A 21,611-nucleotide genomic window follows, 5' to 3' on the forward strand; every position below is an offset into this window, starting at 1 on the left:
TTTGCTGGGGTTTTTTATCCCCTGCTTGGAGATAAAAAACAGCTTCTAAAGCACAGCTGAGAGGGAGCAGCAATGAGAAAAGCAGGCAAAGCACTGAGATTGCTTCACTCGCTAGCGCCTTGTTGGGGCTGAAAAAAAGCTTTGAAAAAGCTACATTCAGAATGTAAGATGCACCCAAATTTTCAGCCTCTTTTGGGGGGGGGGAGTGTGTCTTATACTCCCAAAAATACGGTATAACATCAGTCAGCAGGAATGGCTGTAGAGCCTGTCTGAAGGTGTCCTCTATCTATATTTGCATAGGCAGGATAGTTTTTCTTATATGAATCCATTGTTTTTTGCCATCTCCTTAGAATTGATGTAGAAATGTTTTCCCCCTCATTAGCCAGCAAACTGGTAGATAAATCTCCACTGAAGAAAACTGAGGGAAAGCGAGGAGAAAAAAGAAAAGCACCCGAGATGGAGGAGGACAAAAGAAAGGTAAGAATCTCAATGTAAACAAATTAGAAAATTCTGTGAACCTCCTTGTCATCTATACTTTACATTCTAAGCTTTTTATAAGGATGGAGAACTGAATTACACGCCCCAAGTCAATGTTACTCGAGTCTGTTCCAGTTCTCAAGCATTTCATATTACAGGTAGTCTTCAACTTGCTGCCACAATTGGGATCAGAATCTCAAGTTGTTGAGCAAAACAGTCATTAAGTGAGTTGTCATGTGACCATTTTGCTCAACAACCACAATTTTGGTAGTCCCAGCCGTGGTCATAAGCAGTCTCTCAGGTCGGTAAATAGAGAGTCTGAGGTAAGGAGCATGTTGGTGTCTGAGGGGATTGGAGTAGGCACTGGGAGCCTGGCACACAGAGACTTCAGGGTTCACCAGCATGTGGAAACCTTCCGTGGCTGCTCCCCACCAGGCCCAGGGTGCCCATTATGCAATTTTAAGAAACAGCCTTCCAAATATTTATTTATTTATTTATTATTTATTTTATAAAATTTGTATGCCGTCCTATCTCCAAGGACGCAGGGCGGCTCACAACGACAGTCGACCAAGCGACTGTTAAAAACAACGAATATACATAAAAATCAAGAAAGTTTTTTTTAAAAAAAATTAAAATATACTACCCCATCAGTCCAGGCCGGGGGACATAAATAGCCAGGTTTTCAATTCACGGCGGAAGGTGTGAAGGTCAGGGGCCAACCGGAGCCCCAAGGGAAGTTGATTCCAAAGGGTGGGGGCGCTCACAGAGAAGGCTCTACCCCTGGGAATCGCCAGCCGACATTGTCTAGCCGACGGCACCCTGAGTAGGCCCTCTCTGTGAGAGCGCACCAGGCGATGGGAAGTTGACGCTGGTTGCAGGTAGTCGACAAATAACCTGGGCCTAAGCCATTTTTATTCTTTTTTTTAATTTGATTTATATGCCACCCTTCTCCAGAGACTCAGGGCGGCTTACAATGCGTTAAGCAATAGCCTTCATACTTCTGTATATTTATACAAAGCCAGCTTATTTCCCCCACATACTGGGTCCTCAATTTACCTACCTTAGAAAGGATGGAAGGCTGAATCAACCTTGAGTCTGGTGAGATTCGAACTTACAGTAATTGCAGACAGCTGGTATTAATCACAATGCTATCAGTCTGCTGAGCCACCAGGCCCTATAAAGCCATGAAGGGCTTTATAGGTTAACTATAACTGCAAAAATAGTGCCTGCTTAAAGACTGGGGCAGGGCCACCTTGGTGGGAAGGTGGCCCTGCCTCGCATAGGCTGGGTGCGCCTATCCGCAGCTGTAGAAAAACTGCAAAGCTAAGTGGGACAATTTGCACACGCTGTGGAATTGTAACCAATCAAGGCCTCCTAGACCCGGTGGGTGGGGAGCAAGCTTGGGCCTCCTGGGTGTGATGAGGTGGAGAGCAGGCCTTCAGGATTGCAGCACCTTTGCATGCATGGGTGGGCGGGTGAGATGGGGAAAGAGATAGATGGGTGAGGAGGGTTGCAGCATCCTTGCAGTCATAGTGTGGGTGCGCAGACAGCCAAGCATCTGGATTTTTATCATGGGGGAGCTGCAACAGATGTAACTTTGGGTACAAGTCCCTTCATTCAGTGTCCTTGTAATTTCAAATGGTTGCTGAACAAATGGTTGTAAATTGAGGACTTCCGTATAGTAGCCAGTCTGCATTTTGAAAGTTCTCTTTAGCTTCAGCTATTTCTTGAAGAAATATAATCTGCACTGCAGAAATTGGAATTGTTCTAGAGGGGAGCCGGACAGTATTGTCTGATCAACATTTGGCTTCTTGTTGTTGTCAGTTGCAAAGTCGTGTCCAACCCATCACAACCCCATGGACAATATTCCTCCAGGCCTTCCTGTCCTCTACCATCCTCTGGAGTCCGTTTAAGCTCACGTCTACTGCTTCGGTTACTCCATCCAGCCACCTCATTCTCTGTCGTCCCTTTCTTCTTTTGCCCTCAATCTTTCCCAGCATTAGGCTCTTCTCCAGTGAGTCCTTCCTTCTCATTAGGTGGCCAAAGTATTTGAGTTTCATCTTCAGGATCTGGCCTTCTAAAGAGCAGTCAGAGTTGATCTCCTAGAGGATCGGTTTGATCGCCAACATTTGACTAATATAAAAGAATTGCATTTCTCCATTAAAAGATAATCTGTTGCCAATCACCCATTCAGGATATGCTGAGAACAGAGCTGAAAGTTTCCAGAAGCATCTTTTTGGCTACTTCTCCTTCCTCGTTAGAAACAATATTGAACTACATACTATCTTGGCAAGGAGATGGTTGGATTTTTCAAGGATCCTGTGCCTATTACAAAACTATGAGTTCTTCAGCACAACTATTGTTTTTCTTACAGAGAAGCTGAATTGGAGAGCTAGCGGAGAGCACTTCTCTCTTGTTCAATGGAAGGCAGTGAGGACACCAGGCCCTATTTGAGACCTCGTAACATACTCTCAAAACACCATCTCAGATTTAGCCATTAAATGACTGCAGTAAACCAGACTGTTCTACTCTTATTCACAAATTTTAAACACTTTTCACTTAAAAAAAAACAGCACAAAAAACCCAGTTGGTCAATTAATTTGAATTTTGGTAGCTTTGCACTCTGGTATGAGTGCATCCTCTCACCCCTGTGTATAGAAAAATTCTCTGGGATGTGGAAGAGAGGAAGAAAAGACACTGGATGCAACCATTTCACATTTTAACAAGCATTGAGTATAATTTGCAACATTGAGTATAATTGCCAGAAAGGTGATTTCTCCATCTGATGGGGGTTGGGGGCTGTTTATTTTTTCCCTAGTGGCTGTCACAGGTCACTAATGCATTACAAATTGGGTTCCCGCTTACCATTTCCTTGAATTTCCTTCCTCTTGAAGTAAAGCATGGTTCTTGAATTATTCCGCTTTTTAAAATCCTAAGTAGCTACAGAACTACATTTTGTCACTAATTGCATTTACACATAAACTTCATCATCTCATTAAAATAATCTATTTTCGGGTGCACGCAGCACATTTAACCAAATCCTCAATTTACAACCATTCGTTTAGTGACCATTTGAAGTTACAGTGGCAGTGAAAAAAAAAGTGAATTATAACTGTTTTTCACTGGACCACTGTAGCATTCCCTCAGTCATATGATCAAAATTCAGTTGCTTGGCTACTGGCATTTATTTGTGATGGTTGCAATGCCCTGCAGTCATGTGACCACTTTTTGTGACACACACACACACACCACCACCACCACCCCGAAGCAAAGTCAAGAGTCATTTAACTGTTATTAACAACTGCAGTGATTTGCTTAACAACTGTGGGAAATAAAGTCATAAAATGGGACAAAACTCACTTAACTGGTCTTGCTTAGCCACAGAAATTTTGGGCTCAATTGTGGTCGTAAGTCAAGGTGTACCTTATAGTCTGCATTCCCACAGCATGCAAAGCAAGAATAAAGCCCTAGGTTAATTCTAACCAAGCTTAGCATTTTCAGGAAATGTAGTTGTTCCAGAATCTTCCACAGACCTGGTTAAGCATTCTTAATAGCCCCTAAATGCTGAAGTATGTTTCTCTTAATGAAAGCTGTTACCATATATTGCCACAGCTCTGTTTCCTTCTGAATTAGAATCTTTTAAAAACATAATTCTCACTGACTGTTCATCATCTTTCTCGTGTGTTTCCTACCTCAAAACAGCAGATGCTACTGGACGTATTCACTGGGGTTAAGCTTTATCTTCCCCCTTCTGTGGAGGGTTTCAGGAAACTCAAGCGTTATTTTGTAGCCTATGATGGAGACCTGGTTCAAGAGTATGATGCCACTTCAGCAACGCATGTGATGGAGAGGATGGAAGACAACCCAGCTGCTAAGTACGTCTCCCCTGAGTGGATTTGGGAATGCATCCGAAAGAGAAGACTGGTGACTCCATGCTAGATTATCTGATGTAAGCAAATGGCTCCAATGGGAAAAAATGATTAAATTTAAGAGACTCCTTAACCATTAAATGAGCACCATCTGGAATGAATCAAGTACCTAATGAAAAAATGACTGAATAGCAATCAATTTAAAATATTTCCACTGGTTTTTAATGTGTAGGTTTTTTTTTTTAATGAAGAATAGGAATAAAACCTTATCTGGAAGCTCCCTTCCCTAATTTTCACTCAGTGATACCACTGATGTTATCTAGTTGGGTAATGAAACATCTGCAAGAAAACAATCAAGCTTAGAGAACACCAAGGACTCCACATATCATGTGCCATAAATCATAATATGTTGTGCAGAAATTTTGTATGTAACTTTTTAAAGATCAATTTGGCACTACATAACCACGTGTTTCTATTTCGTTTCTATTTCTCAGCCCTTCACTACTTGGTAATTTATTTTATCCTTTGTGTCTGGATGTTTTTAGAGACGTTACTAGCCTGCATTTATCTCTTATGTTTTGTTTGAAGTGAAAAGCTGATTATTTTTGACAGAATGTTTAATGGATAGATGGTCTCATTACCAGACGGATTTTCAGGGTTGAACGACCATACCTGCCACATGATCCTTAACATAGTACTCTATGTCAATCTGGAATATGGTATCCAGTGGGGTACCTCAGGATTCTGTCCTGGGTCTAATGCTCAGTATTTCCATAAATGAATTGGATAAAATGACAGAAGGGATGCTTACCAAATTTGAGGTGACACAAAGCTGGAAGAGATTTCTAAATCTCAGAAGACAGCTTCAAAATTCATAAGGATACTGATAGACTTGAACGTAGGACCCTATACAATGAAGTGCAGTTCAGTGCCAAGATATATAGACTGACCAGGGGTGTCAAACTCGTGGGCCGAATGTGTCATGTGCTGGTCACACCCACCCCTGGTTTAGCGAAGGAAAAAAAGTTGTGATACAACACGTTACGTCGCAAGTTTGACACCTCTGAGATCGACCCTGGTTAATGAACCTAATCAGAATTTCCATCACTGAGCAAAGCTGCTGTTGGGTGAAATAGCATGTGACTACACCGCTTGGCGATGGTAGTTCTGGCAGTTCCAGTTGTGTTTGTTAGGCAAGAACCTCACACTTCTCTTGCCATGTGCAAACTGCAGGCTCCATCCCTCAGCTTCTTCCCCAGCTGGGTTCAGTGAGCTCTGTTCTGCAGATGAGTCTCTGCTGCCCTACCAAGTTCACCTCTCCTTCAACTCCCCACCTCACTCTGCCATCTCTGCGTTTGGCCATTCTGCACTCTGCTGCTACCTATCCTCACCATCCCCGGCTGACCTTCACTGTCTTCTTTCTTCCTCTGTTAATGTGGCAGGCTTGGCAGAGACAGCTGCTGGCCTTTTTGTGGCACCTCGTGGTGGTTAGCAGAGTGCAGGGTGCCCAAAAGGGCAGAGATGAAGTGGATGGAAGGAGTTAAAGCATATGTTGCCATCATAAGTGCAGCTGGGCTGCCAAGAGGCTGAATTTTGATCACATCATTCCAGAGACACTCTATTGGTCTTAATTTGAAGGACTAGTTGGTCGTTTGAATGGTAATTTGTTTGCCCCAATGGTCACTAAACGACTGGTTAAGTGAGGGCTATCTTTGTAGGATTCTAGACTTAGGAAAAACCATGTGCTTATATACAAAATAGCTGGTACCTGGTTCAGCAGTAGTACTTGTGAGAAGGATCCCAGAGTCCTGGTAGACCAGAGGTCTCCAACCTTGGCAACTTTAAGACTTGTGGACTTCAATTCTCAGAATTCCTCAGCCAGCTTTGCTGGCTTTGCAGCTGGCTGAGGAATTCTGAAGTTGAAGTCCACAAGTCTTTAAAGTTGCCAAGGTTGGAGACCCCTGTGGTAGACTACAGGTTAAACATGAGCCAACAGCAATGTATGTTTTGCTGCTGAAAGCACTAGTGCAAACTTGGGCTGCATCCTCAGAGGTACAATGTCAAGATCACTGGAAATGAGTGCTCTATTCGATGCTGCATTGGTGAGACCACACATGAAATATTGCACTGAGTTCTGTCACGATCTAAGAAGGACGCAGAGAAAGTGAAATGGTGCAGAGAAAAGCAACTGAGATAATGGTCTGGAGAATGAAGAATGTTTACAGGGTATGTTCAACCTAAAGAGGCAAAGACTAAAGGGAGACACGATACCAATCTTCCAATGTTGTCTCAGGGAAAGCTGTGGGTTTGTTCTCCGGAACTCCCATGGGTACCACAAAAATCAATGAATGGAAGATTTCAGAGGAAAATCCAAACTCAAAATAAGGAAGAATTTCCTGACTTGAGAGCCCTTAAGCAGTGGAACAGATTACTTTAACAGCCCATGTTTCATGGAAATTCACATTCGCCAGTCCTACATACTGATAATTAAAATGGAATTTTTTTGCAGGAGTTGTGACATTTTCTGAACTGAAAACTAAACACTGGTGATTCCACCCACCCACCCCACAAAATTTAGGACAAAATGGAGCATTTCATTCCATAGCGTTTTGAGCATTCTGTCAGAATGGAACTCAAAACAAGTTCAAAATAAGAGCCTTGGTGGCGCAGCAGACTAAGTGCTGTTAAGTAACACCAGCTGCCTGCAATTACTGCAAGTTCAAATCTCACCAGGCTCAAGGTTGACTCAGCCTTCCATCCTTTCGAGGTAGGTAAAATGAGGACCCAGATTGTGGGGGCAATAAGGTGACTTTGTATAAAAAAGAACTCCGCTTAGGGGGGGCCAAAAGCCCTACTAAGCAGGTATATACAAAAGTATGAAGGCTATTGCTTAACACATTGTAAGCTGCCCTGAGTCTCCGGAGAAGGGCGGCATATAAATTGAACAAATAAATAAATAAATAAATAAGCTTTAGTTTTTCAACTGAGGGCCACAAGAGTGAGGTGTTACAATAACCGACCTGCAGGAAAAATGGCCAAAGGGAATTTTAAACTGCTCTTTGCAAATAGTGGAAGGAACAGGTAGGTGGATTGTTGGATGCTCCTTGGAGTTTCATGTACACTGCAGACACAACAGGCTCTTGTTCAAACTGTTATGCCATCAAGACATGATCAAAAAAAAAGGATTGGTTTCCAGTTTTCATTATTAGTCTAAACAATATTTTGCCAAGTATCAAGTAACTCATGTTACACCTGAAACATATTCTTTGTTTAAAAAGAAAAGAGGAGCATAATTTAATAACACGTTTCCATTTTATTATAAAATTATAAAGCAGGACTCTGTGCTAGTGAGACCTGTTGAAACAGAGTTTCTCACAGTCAAAATTAACTTTCCCACTGTTCAGACAAGCATACATTGCTATATTAAATTTTTCTGGCAGAACAACAGAAATTCTCCATAGCTTAGTGCAGCAGCAGCAGTCTTTATCAGTCACAAAGCAGCATCACTATGGAGAAGGTTTCGCTTCAACAAAATTCAAATCACAGTCATGGAAAATACCAAATTTTGAATCAAAATAGGGTGGCAGTGGGAACTTCATTATACAAGTGATACCAAGAAAGAAAGGAACAAGCTACTTGTTTTACACATTATTGCCATCCCAACTCTTATTTATTTTTTTCCATCAGTGGAGAAGATCAGAATAGCCCAAGGATGTCAAACTCAAGGCCCGGGGGCTCCTTAGATCTGGCCCACGGAGCCACCTTGGAAACAGCAAAGGACTGTCCTGTGGTCATTCCACCAGCGAAAACGGGCTCCTGGGCTCAGTTTTCGGCTTCCAGGGTCTCCTGCAACCCTCTGCCAATGAAAACTGAGCTTGTGAGGGCCGCATGCGGGTTGCAGGAGGCCCTGGAAGCCGAAAACGGAGCCCGGGAGCCCGTTTTCGCTGGCAGAGCGCTCGGGCCACCACAGGTGCCCCCGACAGGAGTGATATCGACCTGACCACACCCACCCTGGCCCCCCAAGTTCAAAAACAACGCTGATGCGGCCCTCAATGTAATCGAGTTTGACACCCCTGGAATAGCCCAACACTTTGGGAAGGGCTTGTTAAGTCCCCACCCCTGTTCACATTGAACTTTACAAGAAATTTGGGTATTTTCCTTCTTTAGGTTCTTACCTCTTCTCCCCCCACTACTACCCGTACCAGAAATTTTCTTTTATGCATGATCAACATCTGATGTTCAGTATATATATGCCCCTTTATTCATTAATGGGCCCCCTATTGGAATGTAAAGTTTTTTTAAAAAGTCCTTCCTAAGAGGGGCAAAAGGAAATTTAAGAGCCAAACAGCAGTGACTCAAATAAGATTTCTAACATTAACTGAAGTTTTAAGATTTCCTACATGGGAAAAAAAAAATTTCCCACTCTGTCACCCACCATCCCAAAGAAATGGGTTACAAATTGTTTCCCACATTGGCTTTATACACAGTCAATCCATGTTGTTTAGAAACGCACCAAAGGCCCACCCCCTCCAAAAAAAGCTTTTTTTTACTATCCACAAACTACAATATTGGTTGCAGAGGTTACAGATATACATGTAAGGATTATATCTCGCAAATTGTTATCAAAAGCGGTTACAAAAAAGCAGGTGGAACAGAGGTTAACAAGGACCAGGGCTAATGTGCCAGGCATTTGGGATATTGCCATGCCCAATAGTGCAATTTTGAGGCTAAATCTTTGGAAACCATAATAAAGGAGAAGGTAATATATGTTGCATGTGCAAATTGATTTCTTAAAAAAAAAACCTTTCTTTTGAACACCTGTGAAATTCAATAGGAGAAGAGGAGGAAAGATTTGTAAAGCAACCTTTCCACAATAAAACTTACCTACCCGTCGATGCAACCTATACACAAATTGACTGTTACTCTTATTTACACACATTTCAGGACTTAAGGCAGGGATAGGGCGCTTCCTATGTTCTGAAATACAATTCCCTTGCTGCTAAGGCTAAAAAGAACTGCAGTACAAAACATCTGGAAGATACAGATTGTGTACTGTTGGCTTAAGGCAAACTAAGGCATCTTCAACCTGCAAGGCATTTAACCATTTGGGAAACAGCCAAAATTTAAGAAAGCACTTGGGCTGACTTGGAATTAAGACACAACAGTGAAGGAAGCAGCTGATATGAAAGTGTCACGTTTCTTAAGGCTTTTATACAACATGGGGAGAAAAACTGTCTTTCTGAAATGCCCTTGGAAGAAGATAGTATGTAAACAACTAAATGGTTCTCCTGGATTTCTTCCAAACCATTTTTTTTAGAATTACTGATTACCTTTTTTCCATGGTTCTTCCTAAAACAGTCCTCTCCGTCAGTTGTAAAAGTAGGATTCAGTCCAAGATTCATGGGGATTCATGAACTGCAGTCCGATAGCTAAACATATTTGCGTAGTCACCCAAAAAATGGTTTGAGACGAACACAGCAAAAGACCCTCTATCTTCAGCAGCCTCCCTTTACTAATGAAAAGACCCATTCTGACCCCGTGTCTCCAATTTCTTCACTTCCGCACTTCACTGAAGAGTGATTATAAAGAACAGAGTATTTTTTTTGTTTTTTTACAACAAAAGCAAATGAAATGCCAACGCTTGGCATTTAAAGGCAAAATACATACTTCAAAAAAATCAAGTAGTTGAACTTCTACAGAAAGCAATCTGGACATCTGCTCATCTCGGTGTGAAATACTATAGCAGAAAGGCAACAAATGCTAACGAAAGAGTGAAATAAAAGAGGATCCTTTGTCAAGGATAGGCCCTAATGTAGTTTATGATCTGACAGTGGCCTTTAAAAACACAACTGGTTCCTCCTTATTGTCCCAAATGCTAATTCCATAAGCAAAATCCAGAACAAATGTACGAGTTTTCCCCAATGGTAATACAAAACAAATCAATTATAATGCAACTTAATTGTCTTAAAGGCCACCACATTTTGATCGTGACAAAAATTATGAACAAACAAAAAACATAGAAAGTATCCCTGAGATACTCATTCGCTACAAATCTGGCAAAATTTCGTCTCCATCATTGTAAATCCTCTCCTCACTTACAGCCCCTCTTCATCATGTCACCATGGCCACTAAGGTAGGACACAGGTTTACTCTGTACAAGAATCCAAGGCAATAGAAGAGACAACTTTCAGCCTGACCCGCAAGGCTAGCTAATAAACTAAGTTTTTTTCTTTAAAAAAAATACATATCCAAAAAAAAAAGGGAATATATACAGTACTCTCCCCTTCAAGGATTTAGTCAAAGAGAAAGGAGAATTGAGAGAAGCAAATCTCTCTTCCTCTTTAGATCACCTTGTTTATTTACTCCAGAGGGGAAGAGCCTCAATGTCTTGGAAACATCAAGAGTTTCTTTATGCCCTGTCAAAAGCAGACAAAGAAAGAAAAGGCATGTTGCTTTCTAGATCTACTGAGGATGTCCAGCTCTCCAGGCACTGTGGTATAATGCACAGTATTAGTCGGGGTAGGCAGCCAATCACAGCTCAAGTCTTCGCAGCCCTCCATCCTTCATCTCACCTATCCTCTGTGGGCTTCTTAAGAATGGGGACTGGGTAGCTCTGGGACTGGTGCTCACTGTCACAATGGAAGAACGTTAGTCCTGCTTCCTGTGCTCTTAAGTCCTGAAAACATGGACAGCTCTTATCACGTATTGCCGGCAGATGGGACACTCATTCATACGTTTCCCACACTTTGTGCAAGTCACCATGTGGCCACACTCCAATAGGACACAGTCAATGACGGAGTCCATACAGATTTTGCAGAGATTTTCTTCAGAACCAGGGAGGGTGGCATTACCAGATGGAGCTAGAACGACAAGAAGAGAAGACGGTTTTTTTAGCATGGGAGACTAAAATTTCTGGCAGTAAGCAAAAGAAATAAGGAGTGACTGGGTGTGATTCACTTAGAACAGGGGTGTCAAACTCAAGGCCTGCGGGTTGGATCTGGCCCAAGATGTGGTCAGATCTGGTTCGCAGGACCGTCCTGGAAAATGTAAGGGGCCGTCCCGCATCTCTTTGGCCCTGTCTACCCATGTCGCTCTGGCCCAGTCTACCCAGTGCAAAGAGGAAACATTGGGCCAGCAGTTTGCAGAGTGGCGTCAAACTGACCATGCCCACCCAGCTGGCCATGCCCACCTGCCCCCCCCACCCAAGGGCAACCACAGCCCCGATGTAGCCCTCAATGAAACTGAATTTAACACCCCTGGCTTAGAACATCAAAAACAAGGTAATAAAGTGTACCCTGCTTGTGATGCCGATCCTCTGTCTCTACCTACTGCTTTAGGAAAGATTGCATGCTACCAACTCAGACATTTCTGCCTGCTTTCTTTATTTTCCAGATATTTTCTCCTAGGTGCACCCCAGCTCCTCAGCATGTATTTTCCCCTTCAGAACAAAGGTGGGTAGGAATAAGCATGACACACAGATACACAATGCCTCTCCTTTTCCATGTATTTCTCTTTTGTGACTATCTCCATGGCGGCACAGTGATTAAAATGCAGTACTGCATGCTACTTCTGCTGACTGCCAGCTGCCTGCAATTTGGCAGTTCGAATCTCACCAGGCTCAAGGTTGACTCAGCTTTCCATCCTTCCAAGGTCGGTAAAATGAGGATCCAGATTGTTGGGGGCAATAGGCTGACCCTGTAAACCGCTTAGAGAGGACTGTAAAGCATTGTGAAGCGGTATATAAGTCTATTTGCTATTGCTATCTCCACATTCTGCAAGTTTCAAGACTATATGGCATGGTTCTTGAACAAGGCCATATATCCAGGAAACTGAGAAGCACATGGGCTTATATAAGGCATGCTTAACCATGCCTACTGTAGATGAATTCATGCAGCATACTAAGCTCCATTAGAGTTGATTTTGATAAAGTTCATAAATTCATGTACTATGGAAGTTTACTTCAATCCTCGGCCTAGTATAAGATCCATCTCTGCATTCCTGACAGATGATCTTTCAGCCTCTGTTTAATGACCTCTAGAACTCATTACTTCCTATGGCAACCCATTCCATTGATCTACAGTTCATACAGTTTGATTTTTTTGGAGACCTAGCTATGTTATGGAAAACCAGCCTGTTAATCTATGATTCAATGCACCGTGTGAACTTAGAAAATGAATTAATTCAGTAATGCTAAGAGCACCATGCATTTTTTTTCTTCTGTCTAAAATGCTATTATACTAATTCATGTGCATTTGTCCTATAATTTTGAACTGCTCCATAGGCAGAGAAAAGGTGGCCCATCTAAAGTAATTTCTGGAGATTTCATGAAATACTTTGTCTATAGTTTTCCATTCTCCTAATATACAATATTAATGTATATAAAATGCATTTACACATGAGTGTGTGTGTGTGTGTGTGTGTGTGTGTGTGTGTTAGCAGCATAAACACTAAAGCATACATACATTTATTGGCTCAAATAAAAAAACCAAATTACATTGATTTAAGACTACCAACTTTCCTGGAAGACAATAAGTGTTCCTGTTTAAATAGTTTCAGCCTACAATGTTGAGAAGATGAAAAAGAACATGCTTACCAGTTTGATCATCAGCATCTGAAACTGAATGAGAAAAGAAAAAAAAAGCATGAGTTTGAGATATTTGCCACAGGATGCAAGGAAAATTAATGGGCTGCCGTTTTACACTCCAACCATCACCCTACTTTCTACCTTTCCACTTCCCACTTTTTAAGGGATCGGATAAAAAGTGGAAAATGTTACTTGGGAGAAGGAGAACCCCGGTTATTATTGTATTTGTGACCGTCGAAGGAGAAACAAACCTTTACCATTTTGTTTGGTTAAGAGGCAACGGAGTGAAATATTGCAAGAGCCCAAAGAAGCCCTGGTTGCATTCAGGCCACAGCCTGAACCTGAACAATGAATTCTTCTTCTGACTTTCCACTATATTTAAATTATTAAGTTAAATTACAAAAGCAGAGGTTTTACGGCATGAAAATCTACTGAAGGTTAATATTAACCAAGCTTATCAGATTTAAATCAGTCTAGCATACGTACAAAAGTATCCGCCAGATTGCTTGACCTGGTTAAGCGTGTTGTATAAACACAGCTATTGAGGTGTTACGGTGCCAATGTTCTCTCCATGTCAATGAACATAAACCAACCAAAGGAACTGCTTTCTCTATAGGCCCGCTGCAATTTTAAACTCCACATAATCCCACCTAACCGTCATTAATATACACAAATCAAAAGCAATGAAGGAAGGAATTTCATACCCAGCTGCTGGAGGTCCTTCTCTTTGTAAAGGCGGGTCACTCTCTCCATTAGCTCCCATTTCTCACAACAGCCCTTGTAGTTAACAAAGTTGCGAGCCAGGATCTCTTTCAACTGCCTTACCGAGAGGGCATCGATATCTCTCACGCTTGTTAGGTCAGAGAGAGATGCCCTCCGTCCCGTAACTAGGTTATCTTCTGAATCAGTGGACTGAAATAGAACAAATGAAACATTCACCACAGGAATGAAGTCAAGCAACCAAGACCAAAGTTAAACACAACTTTTTGAATAAAAAAAATAAATAAAAGCTACAACAGAAAAATAATAATAAAGCCACAACAGTAAGCCATAACAACAATCTCTTCGTTGGGCTCAATACCCACAAATGAGGGCTTGGCCATCTTCCATAAGGACGTCCCATCCTGCGTGTCCCAACAACATTAACAACTCCAATACAGGTAGTCCTCAACTTATAACAGTTCATTTAGTGACTGCTCAAAGTTACAATGGCACTGAACAAAAGGGACTTAGGGCCATTTTTCACACGACCATTGCAGCATCCCCATAATCAAAATTCAGATGCTTGGTAACTGACTCGTATATTTATGACGGCTGCAGTGTCCCTGGGTCATGTGATCCTTTTGCAACTTTCTGACAAGCAAAGTCAATGGGGGAAGAGAGATTCACTTAACAACCATGTTACTAACTTAACAACTGCAATGATTCACATAACAACTGTGGCAAGAAAGGTCATAAAAGTCACTTAACAAATGTTTCACTTAGCAACATAAATGTTGGGCTCAATTGTGGCCGTAGGTCGAGGGCTGCCTGTAGATAGTTCCACATCATCTAATGGGACCCAGGACTTTTTTGTCACTGCTCCTGCCATTTAGAACAGCATCCCTCTGAAGATTTGCATGTGCCAATACCTTTCCCAACTTCCTTTAAAAAAAAAAAAAAAAGACTTTTCCCCCAGGCCTTTGGTTCAGATGATTTGGGCGGAGAGGGGGTGGTTGCCTTTAATCAGGGGTTGGGGTGGGGGAGTGGACTGCAAGGATGTGTTGTTGTTCCCTCAGATGGTTAATGTTTTATGTATGGATGTTATTTTATGTAATATTGTTTCTTTTAACTTTGTGAAGTCTCCCCGCAAGTTGTTTTGGAGTCGAGTGGTCTAGAAATTGATAAATAAATCAAGAAAAACAAAAACCCATGTTATTCTATCACATGGTAAAATTTGACCTGCTTTTGAGGGTCAATACTGGCTTTAAAAAGTATGATTTTTACAAAAGGCTGTGTCTGTAAACGGACATACATCTCGCCTGGCATTTTGAAATCAGAGCAGCACAGAACATGCTCCATTGTTGGGGTTCAGCAAATGGGAAGCAAGAATGCAGGGGAGTACTGGGATTACCATGTCTGAAGAGGGCAGTTTAAGTGTTGCGTAGCTGATGCTGCTGATGGAATTAAGCTGCTGAGGGGGGTTTTTTTTTAAGCCACATAAAAGAATCAGGAGCAGATCCTACCTCTTCCAGCTCCATGCTGGCACTGATGTTGTTACCTAGTTTGGTAATGAAATGACTGCAAGAAAGCAACCAAGCTCAGAGAGCACCAAGGACCCCCACAGTTCAACCCTGAGTTACAAATATTTTTTTATCGGTCTTCCAGGTCCAAATCTATTACAGAATTGCACTTCTTTTCATTTCAAAGCATGTAATTATTTCCATAGCATTCTCTGCACGTAAGGGACTTCATCCATTTCTGATACCACGGTTAGCACTAGAATGTTGACACCCATTGCAAGATACAGCCTTCCCCCTTTCGGCCTCTCATCCCTGAAAAGTAGGCCGTGACCTTCCCTTACCTGCGTCTCTTCCTCAGGCAGGTTTTGCACTGCGCTCTCAACTTCTGCCATATCGTCCTGGCTCGGCAGCACATGCCCATTTGCCTAAGAAGAAAAAGTGTAACTGAACTGTTCAGAAAATTTGGGGAGGAGGCTTTCCTTCAGCTGGCCTTCACTTGGCTCACTCAAGGGATCATCGAGAGCCCAAGAAAATGCTTAGGCAATAGTGAGAAGGCAGACAATCCTCAGTACTTCAAAACCGGGCAAGGAATTTTGCTTTAGGTTAAGATCCTCACCTTGTTGTTGGCTAAGCCCTGTTAGGACTGCCTTGGCTCACGTAGGAAAGCCCTTGGGTGGTATCTCCAAGGAAGCAGAGCCAGGACAGTCATGATGGAGCTGTAGGGAGCTAGCAAGAGACGTGCTATGAAGGCCTGGCTCTGCTCTGCTACCTTCCATTGTGACACCACGTGACATCATGGAGAATGCAAGGCATTTTTTATGACACAATACCACAGCCCCACAAATGCCCTCTCTCTCTGGAAGGTTAGCCATGCATTTCCCACACCAAGGTCTGAAAAGAATGAAGACCTGCCAATTTAGGATTCCCTTGACTAAGAGCATCCAGCCACCGTGAAGTCAAACAAGGTTAGAACAGAAGAAACTCGTTTTAACCAAAATTGGGAGGATGGGAGGAGTTGCAGAATGTGGAAAAACTTTGACATGACCTGGGCAAATGGAAGAGGACATTTTTAATCATAAAGGTTGTAATTCCCTTCATGCATTCAGCCCGGGAAGATAAACTTTTATGTAATCTACTCTCTGGAAAAGTAAAAGGTTAAAAGTCTTCTGTAGGGAAGCTCTAAGCTCAATGCAAGCCTCTCCCCTTCTGTTGGCAATAGGCCTTCATAGTAATAAACCCATAAAAACTGGACAGGTATTTCATGGAGGGGGAAGCAATTTTGTGCAGATGATACAAACACAAATATACTCTGTTAAGACTAAACACTGGCTGGAAAAATAATTTCTTCATAAGATTCTCAAAACCTGCTTACATCTCATTCCCAGGATGGGAGATGATTTTGCATTATTTTCTCTTAGAAGTGTAAAAAAAAAAAATCTTAGGAGGTATAATTAAGAGCAGGATGGGGTGGGGGAGGCAGAATCCACCCAATACTGAATTGCTAGACTTCCCATATCTCTGCCATTACTAATTCTTTTAAAATGAAAAGTAGACACAGCAGAGCCTTTCCCAGTCCCTCAGCTCTAAAAACAGGAGAGAGGTAATGGCTAAGCCAACAGGGATCAGAGAAACCTAGCTAAATTGAAGACCAATTTTAAAAGCATTTCAAAATTAAGATAACTATCTAAAGCACGGGTGTCAAACATGTTGTCATCATGGGACATTTTGTGACTTTTCCTCCTTCGTGGAGTGGAGTGGGCGTGGCCTGCACGTGAACCATCCAGCCTGTGGGCTGCCAGTTTGACACCCCTGATCTAAAGTATTCCAGGATTACAGCAAATGCCTCTTATAAATTAGCCTTCTTTTAATTGAAGATGGCGAGAGTGAACCTGGGAATTCTGCACAAAAAAGTACACATTCCAACTATCTATGTTGAGCCACGGTGGCATGGTGGTTAGAGTGCAGTACTGCAGGCTACTTCTGGTGACTGCTGGCTGCCTGCAATTTGGCAGTTCAAATCTCACAAGGCTCAAGGTTGACTCAGCCTTCCATCCTTCCAAGCTGGGTAAAAGGAGGACCCAAATTGTTGGAGGCAATATGTTGACTCTGCAAAACCGCTTAGAGAGGGCTGTAAAAGCACTGTAAAGTGGTATATACAGTAAGTCTAAATCCTATTGCTGCCTATTTTCCACTCCCACTACATTATATAAGCCCTTTTTTTCAAATTCCACACTCAAGCAACATTATCACATCGGACAACAGCAGCCAACAGGACCTTGAGCTAAGACACGTAAATGTATCCTGGTACCAGGGTAGCAAAGGTATCCCGTACCTGTGGATGCTCCTCACTCTGTAAGGCAGGATTGGTGGAAATTTGCTCGGGAGAGTAATCCAGTGAAACTGGTGTCATTGTACACTCCTCTGGGGCAACGGAAACTGGTGCTGGGTGAGGAACCCGGGTGACCCTCTCCCTTTGGGGATCCAAGGGCTGCTGACTGATGATCAAGCAGACCAGCTCATCTTTTTCACGGCACATCTCCGTGGAGATCTCCCGGAGCTCCAGATAATCTCGCAAGTCCTTCACTTTCATTTTGATGAGTTCTTCCCGCTGAAAAGCTGTAGCTCGGAATCGCTCACAGAGGTGGCAGAGGCAGGGACCACTCTCGGGCTGGTGCGAACAGGAAGGGCAGAAGTTTTTTTTGCAATCCAGGCAGACGCGCTGCTCAGGAGGGGAAGAAGAGGAGAAAGAACGTCAGGGGGAAAACCTTTGAGCAGAGAAACCACAGCACAGAATACATGTCTGCATTCTCTCGTGACACCGTCCTTATGAATATCGAGAGCACGCAGGCCTGTGAATCATCAGAAAGACGCAGGCATGCTAACCATCTTCCCATCAATCCCCAGAAAGAGAAAAAAACCCATCAGATTCCCACATTCTGGTTTGGCATGATTTAAGTCATGAGAAGCCAGTTTCACAGCACCACCTTCTGTGAGGCAAGAAGGGTGCGGGGAGGCCTGCTCAATTTTCTAGTCTAGCTACTCTGTTAGTCGGTAAACATCGGTTGGTTGCTGCTGCTCTCTGAAAATATATCCTGATGGAACATTTAGCACTTCACAAGAAAACACCAATATTAGATCCAACTGCAGAAATGCACAACTCAATCAAAAGTGGAGTAAGCTCTATTCAAACTGTAGCTCTCAAAGCTGTTTTGATTATGCGTAGCTTGAAGGGCAAGCAGAGGAATGAGGAGAGAGAACATAGAGAAAAACCAAAAGGATGAGGCAGGGGTCAGCACAGCAGGGCAATGGACAAAAGACCCATGCTGAGGCAGAAACAGCAATGGAACACTTACACTGAAAAAACTAACTGGCAGCCTCTATTGACTGAAACTTATTTATCACTATATATGGGTTGGAATTCAGTTAGTGCCTGGGATTCCATTACTGGTGTTTTTTTTTAACAGCAGCAAACAAACTTGCAGTGTCCATAAAAGTATCCACATTTACTGCCATGATGCCCCTTTGTCTTCTCAAGAATACTTTCGGAGCCTGGCAATATTACTTAACCTCTCTTACTTTTGTTATTTTACATTACGCTATTTTTATTTAATTATTATAACTCATTAAATTCATTATTCGCATTCCTGCTATTTTGCATAAACTCTCTCCAGCTTCTCATTCTGGTATCTTGCTGCCTGCCTTCCATCAAATTCTTTCCTTAGGCGCTGATTCTACCATTGGCCCATCCTCCGCCTCAGGGGTCGCCAAACTTGGCAACTTTAAGACTTGTGGACTTCAATTCCCAGAATTCCTACCCAGCCAAGTTGCCAAGTTTGGAGACACCCTGCTCTACCTCACATAATGTACAGGGCACATCAGGGGTGGGTTCTAAAAATTTTTACTACCGGTTCTGTGGGCGTGGCTTATTTTATGGGCGTAGCTTGGTGGGGGTAATGTGATGGGGTAGGCGTGGCCAACTTTTTTTTTTCTTTTAAAAGCATTTTTTCTACAACCTTAAGAGGTTGTAGAAAAAATGCTTTTAAAAGCCTCTGACGATCCCAACTGAGCCAAGCGATCATCAGAAGCTTTTTTTTTTTTTACTTTTAAAAGCATTTTTTCGACCGAAGAGGTTGTAGATAAAATGCTTTTAAAAGTAAAAAAAAAACCCCTCTGATGAGGTGGGTGGGGTAAGCGAGTGGCGACCGGGCTGGGGACCGGTTCAGGGGCGTGGCCAGCCAATGTTATTACCGGTTCGTTGAACGACTGCAAATTTTTATTACCGGTTCTTGCAAACCGGTGCAAACCGGGGTCAACCCACCACTGGGGCACATGCCTATTACAACTTCCCACTCGGTGCCTCACATACAAAGTTTCAAGGGTCATAGGCATAACAAATACGCAAAAGTCTCATGCAGTCTAGAACTCTTTGCCAAATTTGAACACTTGTACATTTTTCAACTGCCAAAGTGTGGGCTTTATTTCTAGTGCAAGGCAATGGGTATAAGTCACTGTGTTCCTCCTGAAACAAAATTAAGCACTTGATTCATCGGGAGCACAAAGCAATCAAAAAGTTTTGTTTCCTTACATCCATAAAAGCATTTCCCAATAAAAAAAATTCCCCAATTGGGACCCAAATGGGGGAATACCACACTGAAGATGGCTACTACATTGATAGCAAAACCCACCTGCCCCCTTCGTTCCCAGCTTCTTTCCCGCCCATCTTTTATTCTCACTTAGCGGTGTTCTCATCATTTTCTTTTTATTGTTTATTCTATTGTTCCATTGCTTTGCTATTGTTATGGCCACACTCCTTTTCATTTCTCCGTTTTTACTGTTGTAAGCTGCCAGAGTAGCTCCACAGCGAGACAGGGGGTAAATAAATTTAACAAATAAATAAATAATTTTAAAAATGCTTCCAAAACAAACATAGCCTGAAAAACGTATGGTAATTATGTCTTTCCCATCTCAGAAAGTTCTGGTCACTTTGGGTCAAGTGTTTCCCAATTTAAGTACATGGGAAATTAACCAAAGGAAGTGTTGTTATCCCACAGGTTTTCTTGAGCAACTCATCAGGGCATCATTGCTTTGACTAAAGAACAAGCAAAGCACAATCTTTCTGCTTGAACCTCTTCTCATGCAAATGAGAAAATTATCTTCCTTGTCAGTTCAAACAGGATTCATGTCATGCAAAATCTTTGCTCCAGAGGAGTCCAAGCTAATTTAATCTAATTAAATTATATTCACAGTCATACCAATCCTTGTTATCATCTCTTATGAAGAAATTAGAGCTGATAAATAAAGATAAATCCTGTCATCAGAAGGAATGATTTCCCTTCTGGCATCTGCTATCATTATGTCCAAGACCTGCTATGTAGATGCATCAACAAAAGTGGTAGATAAACAAAGGGGAAACACCTCCTCTGGAGGTTTGCAGCACATCCGGACTTGTCTAAAAGCAGGAAGGAATTATACCTCTCCTTTATTTTTGCTTTCTGTCACACATGAAAACTACAAAATTAAAATAGATCAACTGGAACCTGTTATGAGTTCCTAATTTAAGATTAAACCCCAAGATACCGAAAGTACACAGACTTTATTATCGTGCTAACCCATCGTATGTTAAATTATAGCTATGCCACAACTAATGACTAATGGCATGACTTATTACACTTTTACATTGAACTCACCTTAAATAATCCATATTTTAGAGCTAAAAGTAATGCTTTAAAGCAGTCTTTTTTAAACTTGGCAACTTTTAAGATGTGCGGACTTTGTATTCTATATGCCATTCCAAAATTGTGGTATACAAAATTATCTGCTACAACGTCTTGCCGGTCAACAACTTCTTCAGCTTCAACCACAATAATACATGGGCAAACAAATTCAAGGTAAACCGCTTCAAACTCGACTGCAGAAAATACAACTTCAGCAACAGAGTGGTCAATGCCTGGAATGCTCTACCCGACTCTGTTGTTACAGCCTCAAACCCTCACAGCTTCAATCTCAAACTGTCTACCATGGACCTCACCCCATTCCTAAGAGGTCCGTAAAGGGGGCGTGCATAAGCGCACCAGCGTGCCTACCGTCCCTGTCTTACTGTCCCCATTTATCTGTATTTACTTCCTTTGTTTATATTTATGTTCATACCTATACTTGTTATCTTGTACATGTATAAATAAATAAATAAATAAATAAATAAATAAATAAATAAATAAATAAATAAATAATACATTTCAAAGCCCATTCCTCCACTCAAGATATATATGCCATGGGCAGTCTTCATCCAATTTAACTATAGTATCCTATTGATAATATATGCTTATATGCCCCCAATGAGACAATAACCCCAGATCAGAGTCTTCTGGGCTGAACTGGACTTGATCTCCCAGAATTCCCTTGCCAACATGATGTTGCCAAGCTTGAAAAAACTACTTTAAACCTATTCAAACTTAAGAGTGT

General features: G+C 42.0%; 2 protein-coding genes across 4 annotated transcripts in view; one reads left to right on the plus strand and one right to left on the minus strand.

Annotated features, from left to right (window-relative positions):
- LIG3 (DNA ligase 3) overlaps positions 1 to 4,808 on the plus strand; it is a 31,822-nt gene extending 27,014 nt beyond the window's left edge. Inside the window, exons 19-20 of one of the 2 annotated variants that reach the window (XM_034420953.3) lie at positions 383 to 477; positions 4,180 to 4,808. In XM_034420953.3, the coding sequence (XP_034276844.1) occupies positions 383 to 477; positions 4,180 to 4,416 (332 nt within the window). In that variant the 3' untranslated portion in view covers positions 4,417 to 4,808. The remainder of the gene's footprint in view (positions 1 to 382; positions 478 to 4,179) is intronic. The other variant, XM_034420954.3, reaches the window with a different exon arrangement.
- A 2,831-nt stretch (positions 4,809 to 7,639) lies between these two features.
- RFFL (ring finger and FYVE like domain containing E3 ubiquitin protein ligase) overlaps positions 7,640 to 21,611 on the minus strand; it is a 47,279-nt gene continuing 33,307 nt past the window's right edge. For both annotated transcript variants that reach the window (XM_034420951.3, XM_034420952.3), the window contains 5 exons: positions 17,485 to 17,871; positions 15,494 to 15,577; positions 13,635 to 13,842; positions 12,940 to 12,963; positions 7,640 to 11,206 (listed from right to left, as the gene is read on the minus strand). In XM_034420951.3, the coding sequence (XP_034276842.1) occupies positions 11,016 to 11,206; positions 12,940 to 12,963; positions 13,635 to 13,842; positions 15,494 to 15,577; positions 17,485 to 17,871 (894 nt within the window). In that variant the 3' untranslated portion in view covers positions 7,640 to 11,015. The remainder of the gene's footprint in view (positions 11,207 to 12,939; positions 12,964 to 13,634; positions 13,843 to 15,493; positions 15,578 to 17,484; positions 17,872 to 21,611) is intronic.

The sequence above is a fragment of the Pantherophis guttatus genome, chromosome 1 (assembly GCF_059756535.1).
Source record: "Pantherophis guttatus breed Tessera chromosome 1, ASM5975653v1, whole genome shotgun sequence".
Lineage (NCBI taxonomy): Eukaryota > Metazoa > Chordata > Lepidosauria > Squamata > Colubridae > Pantherophis > Pantherophis guttatus.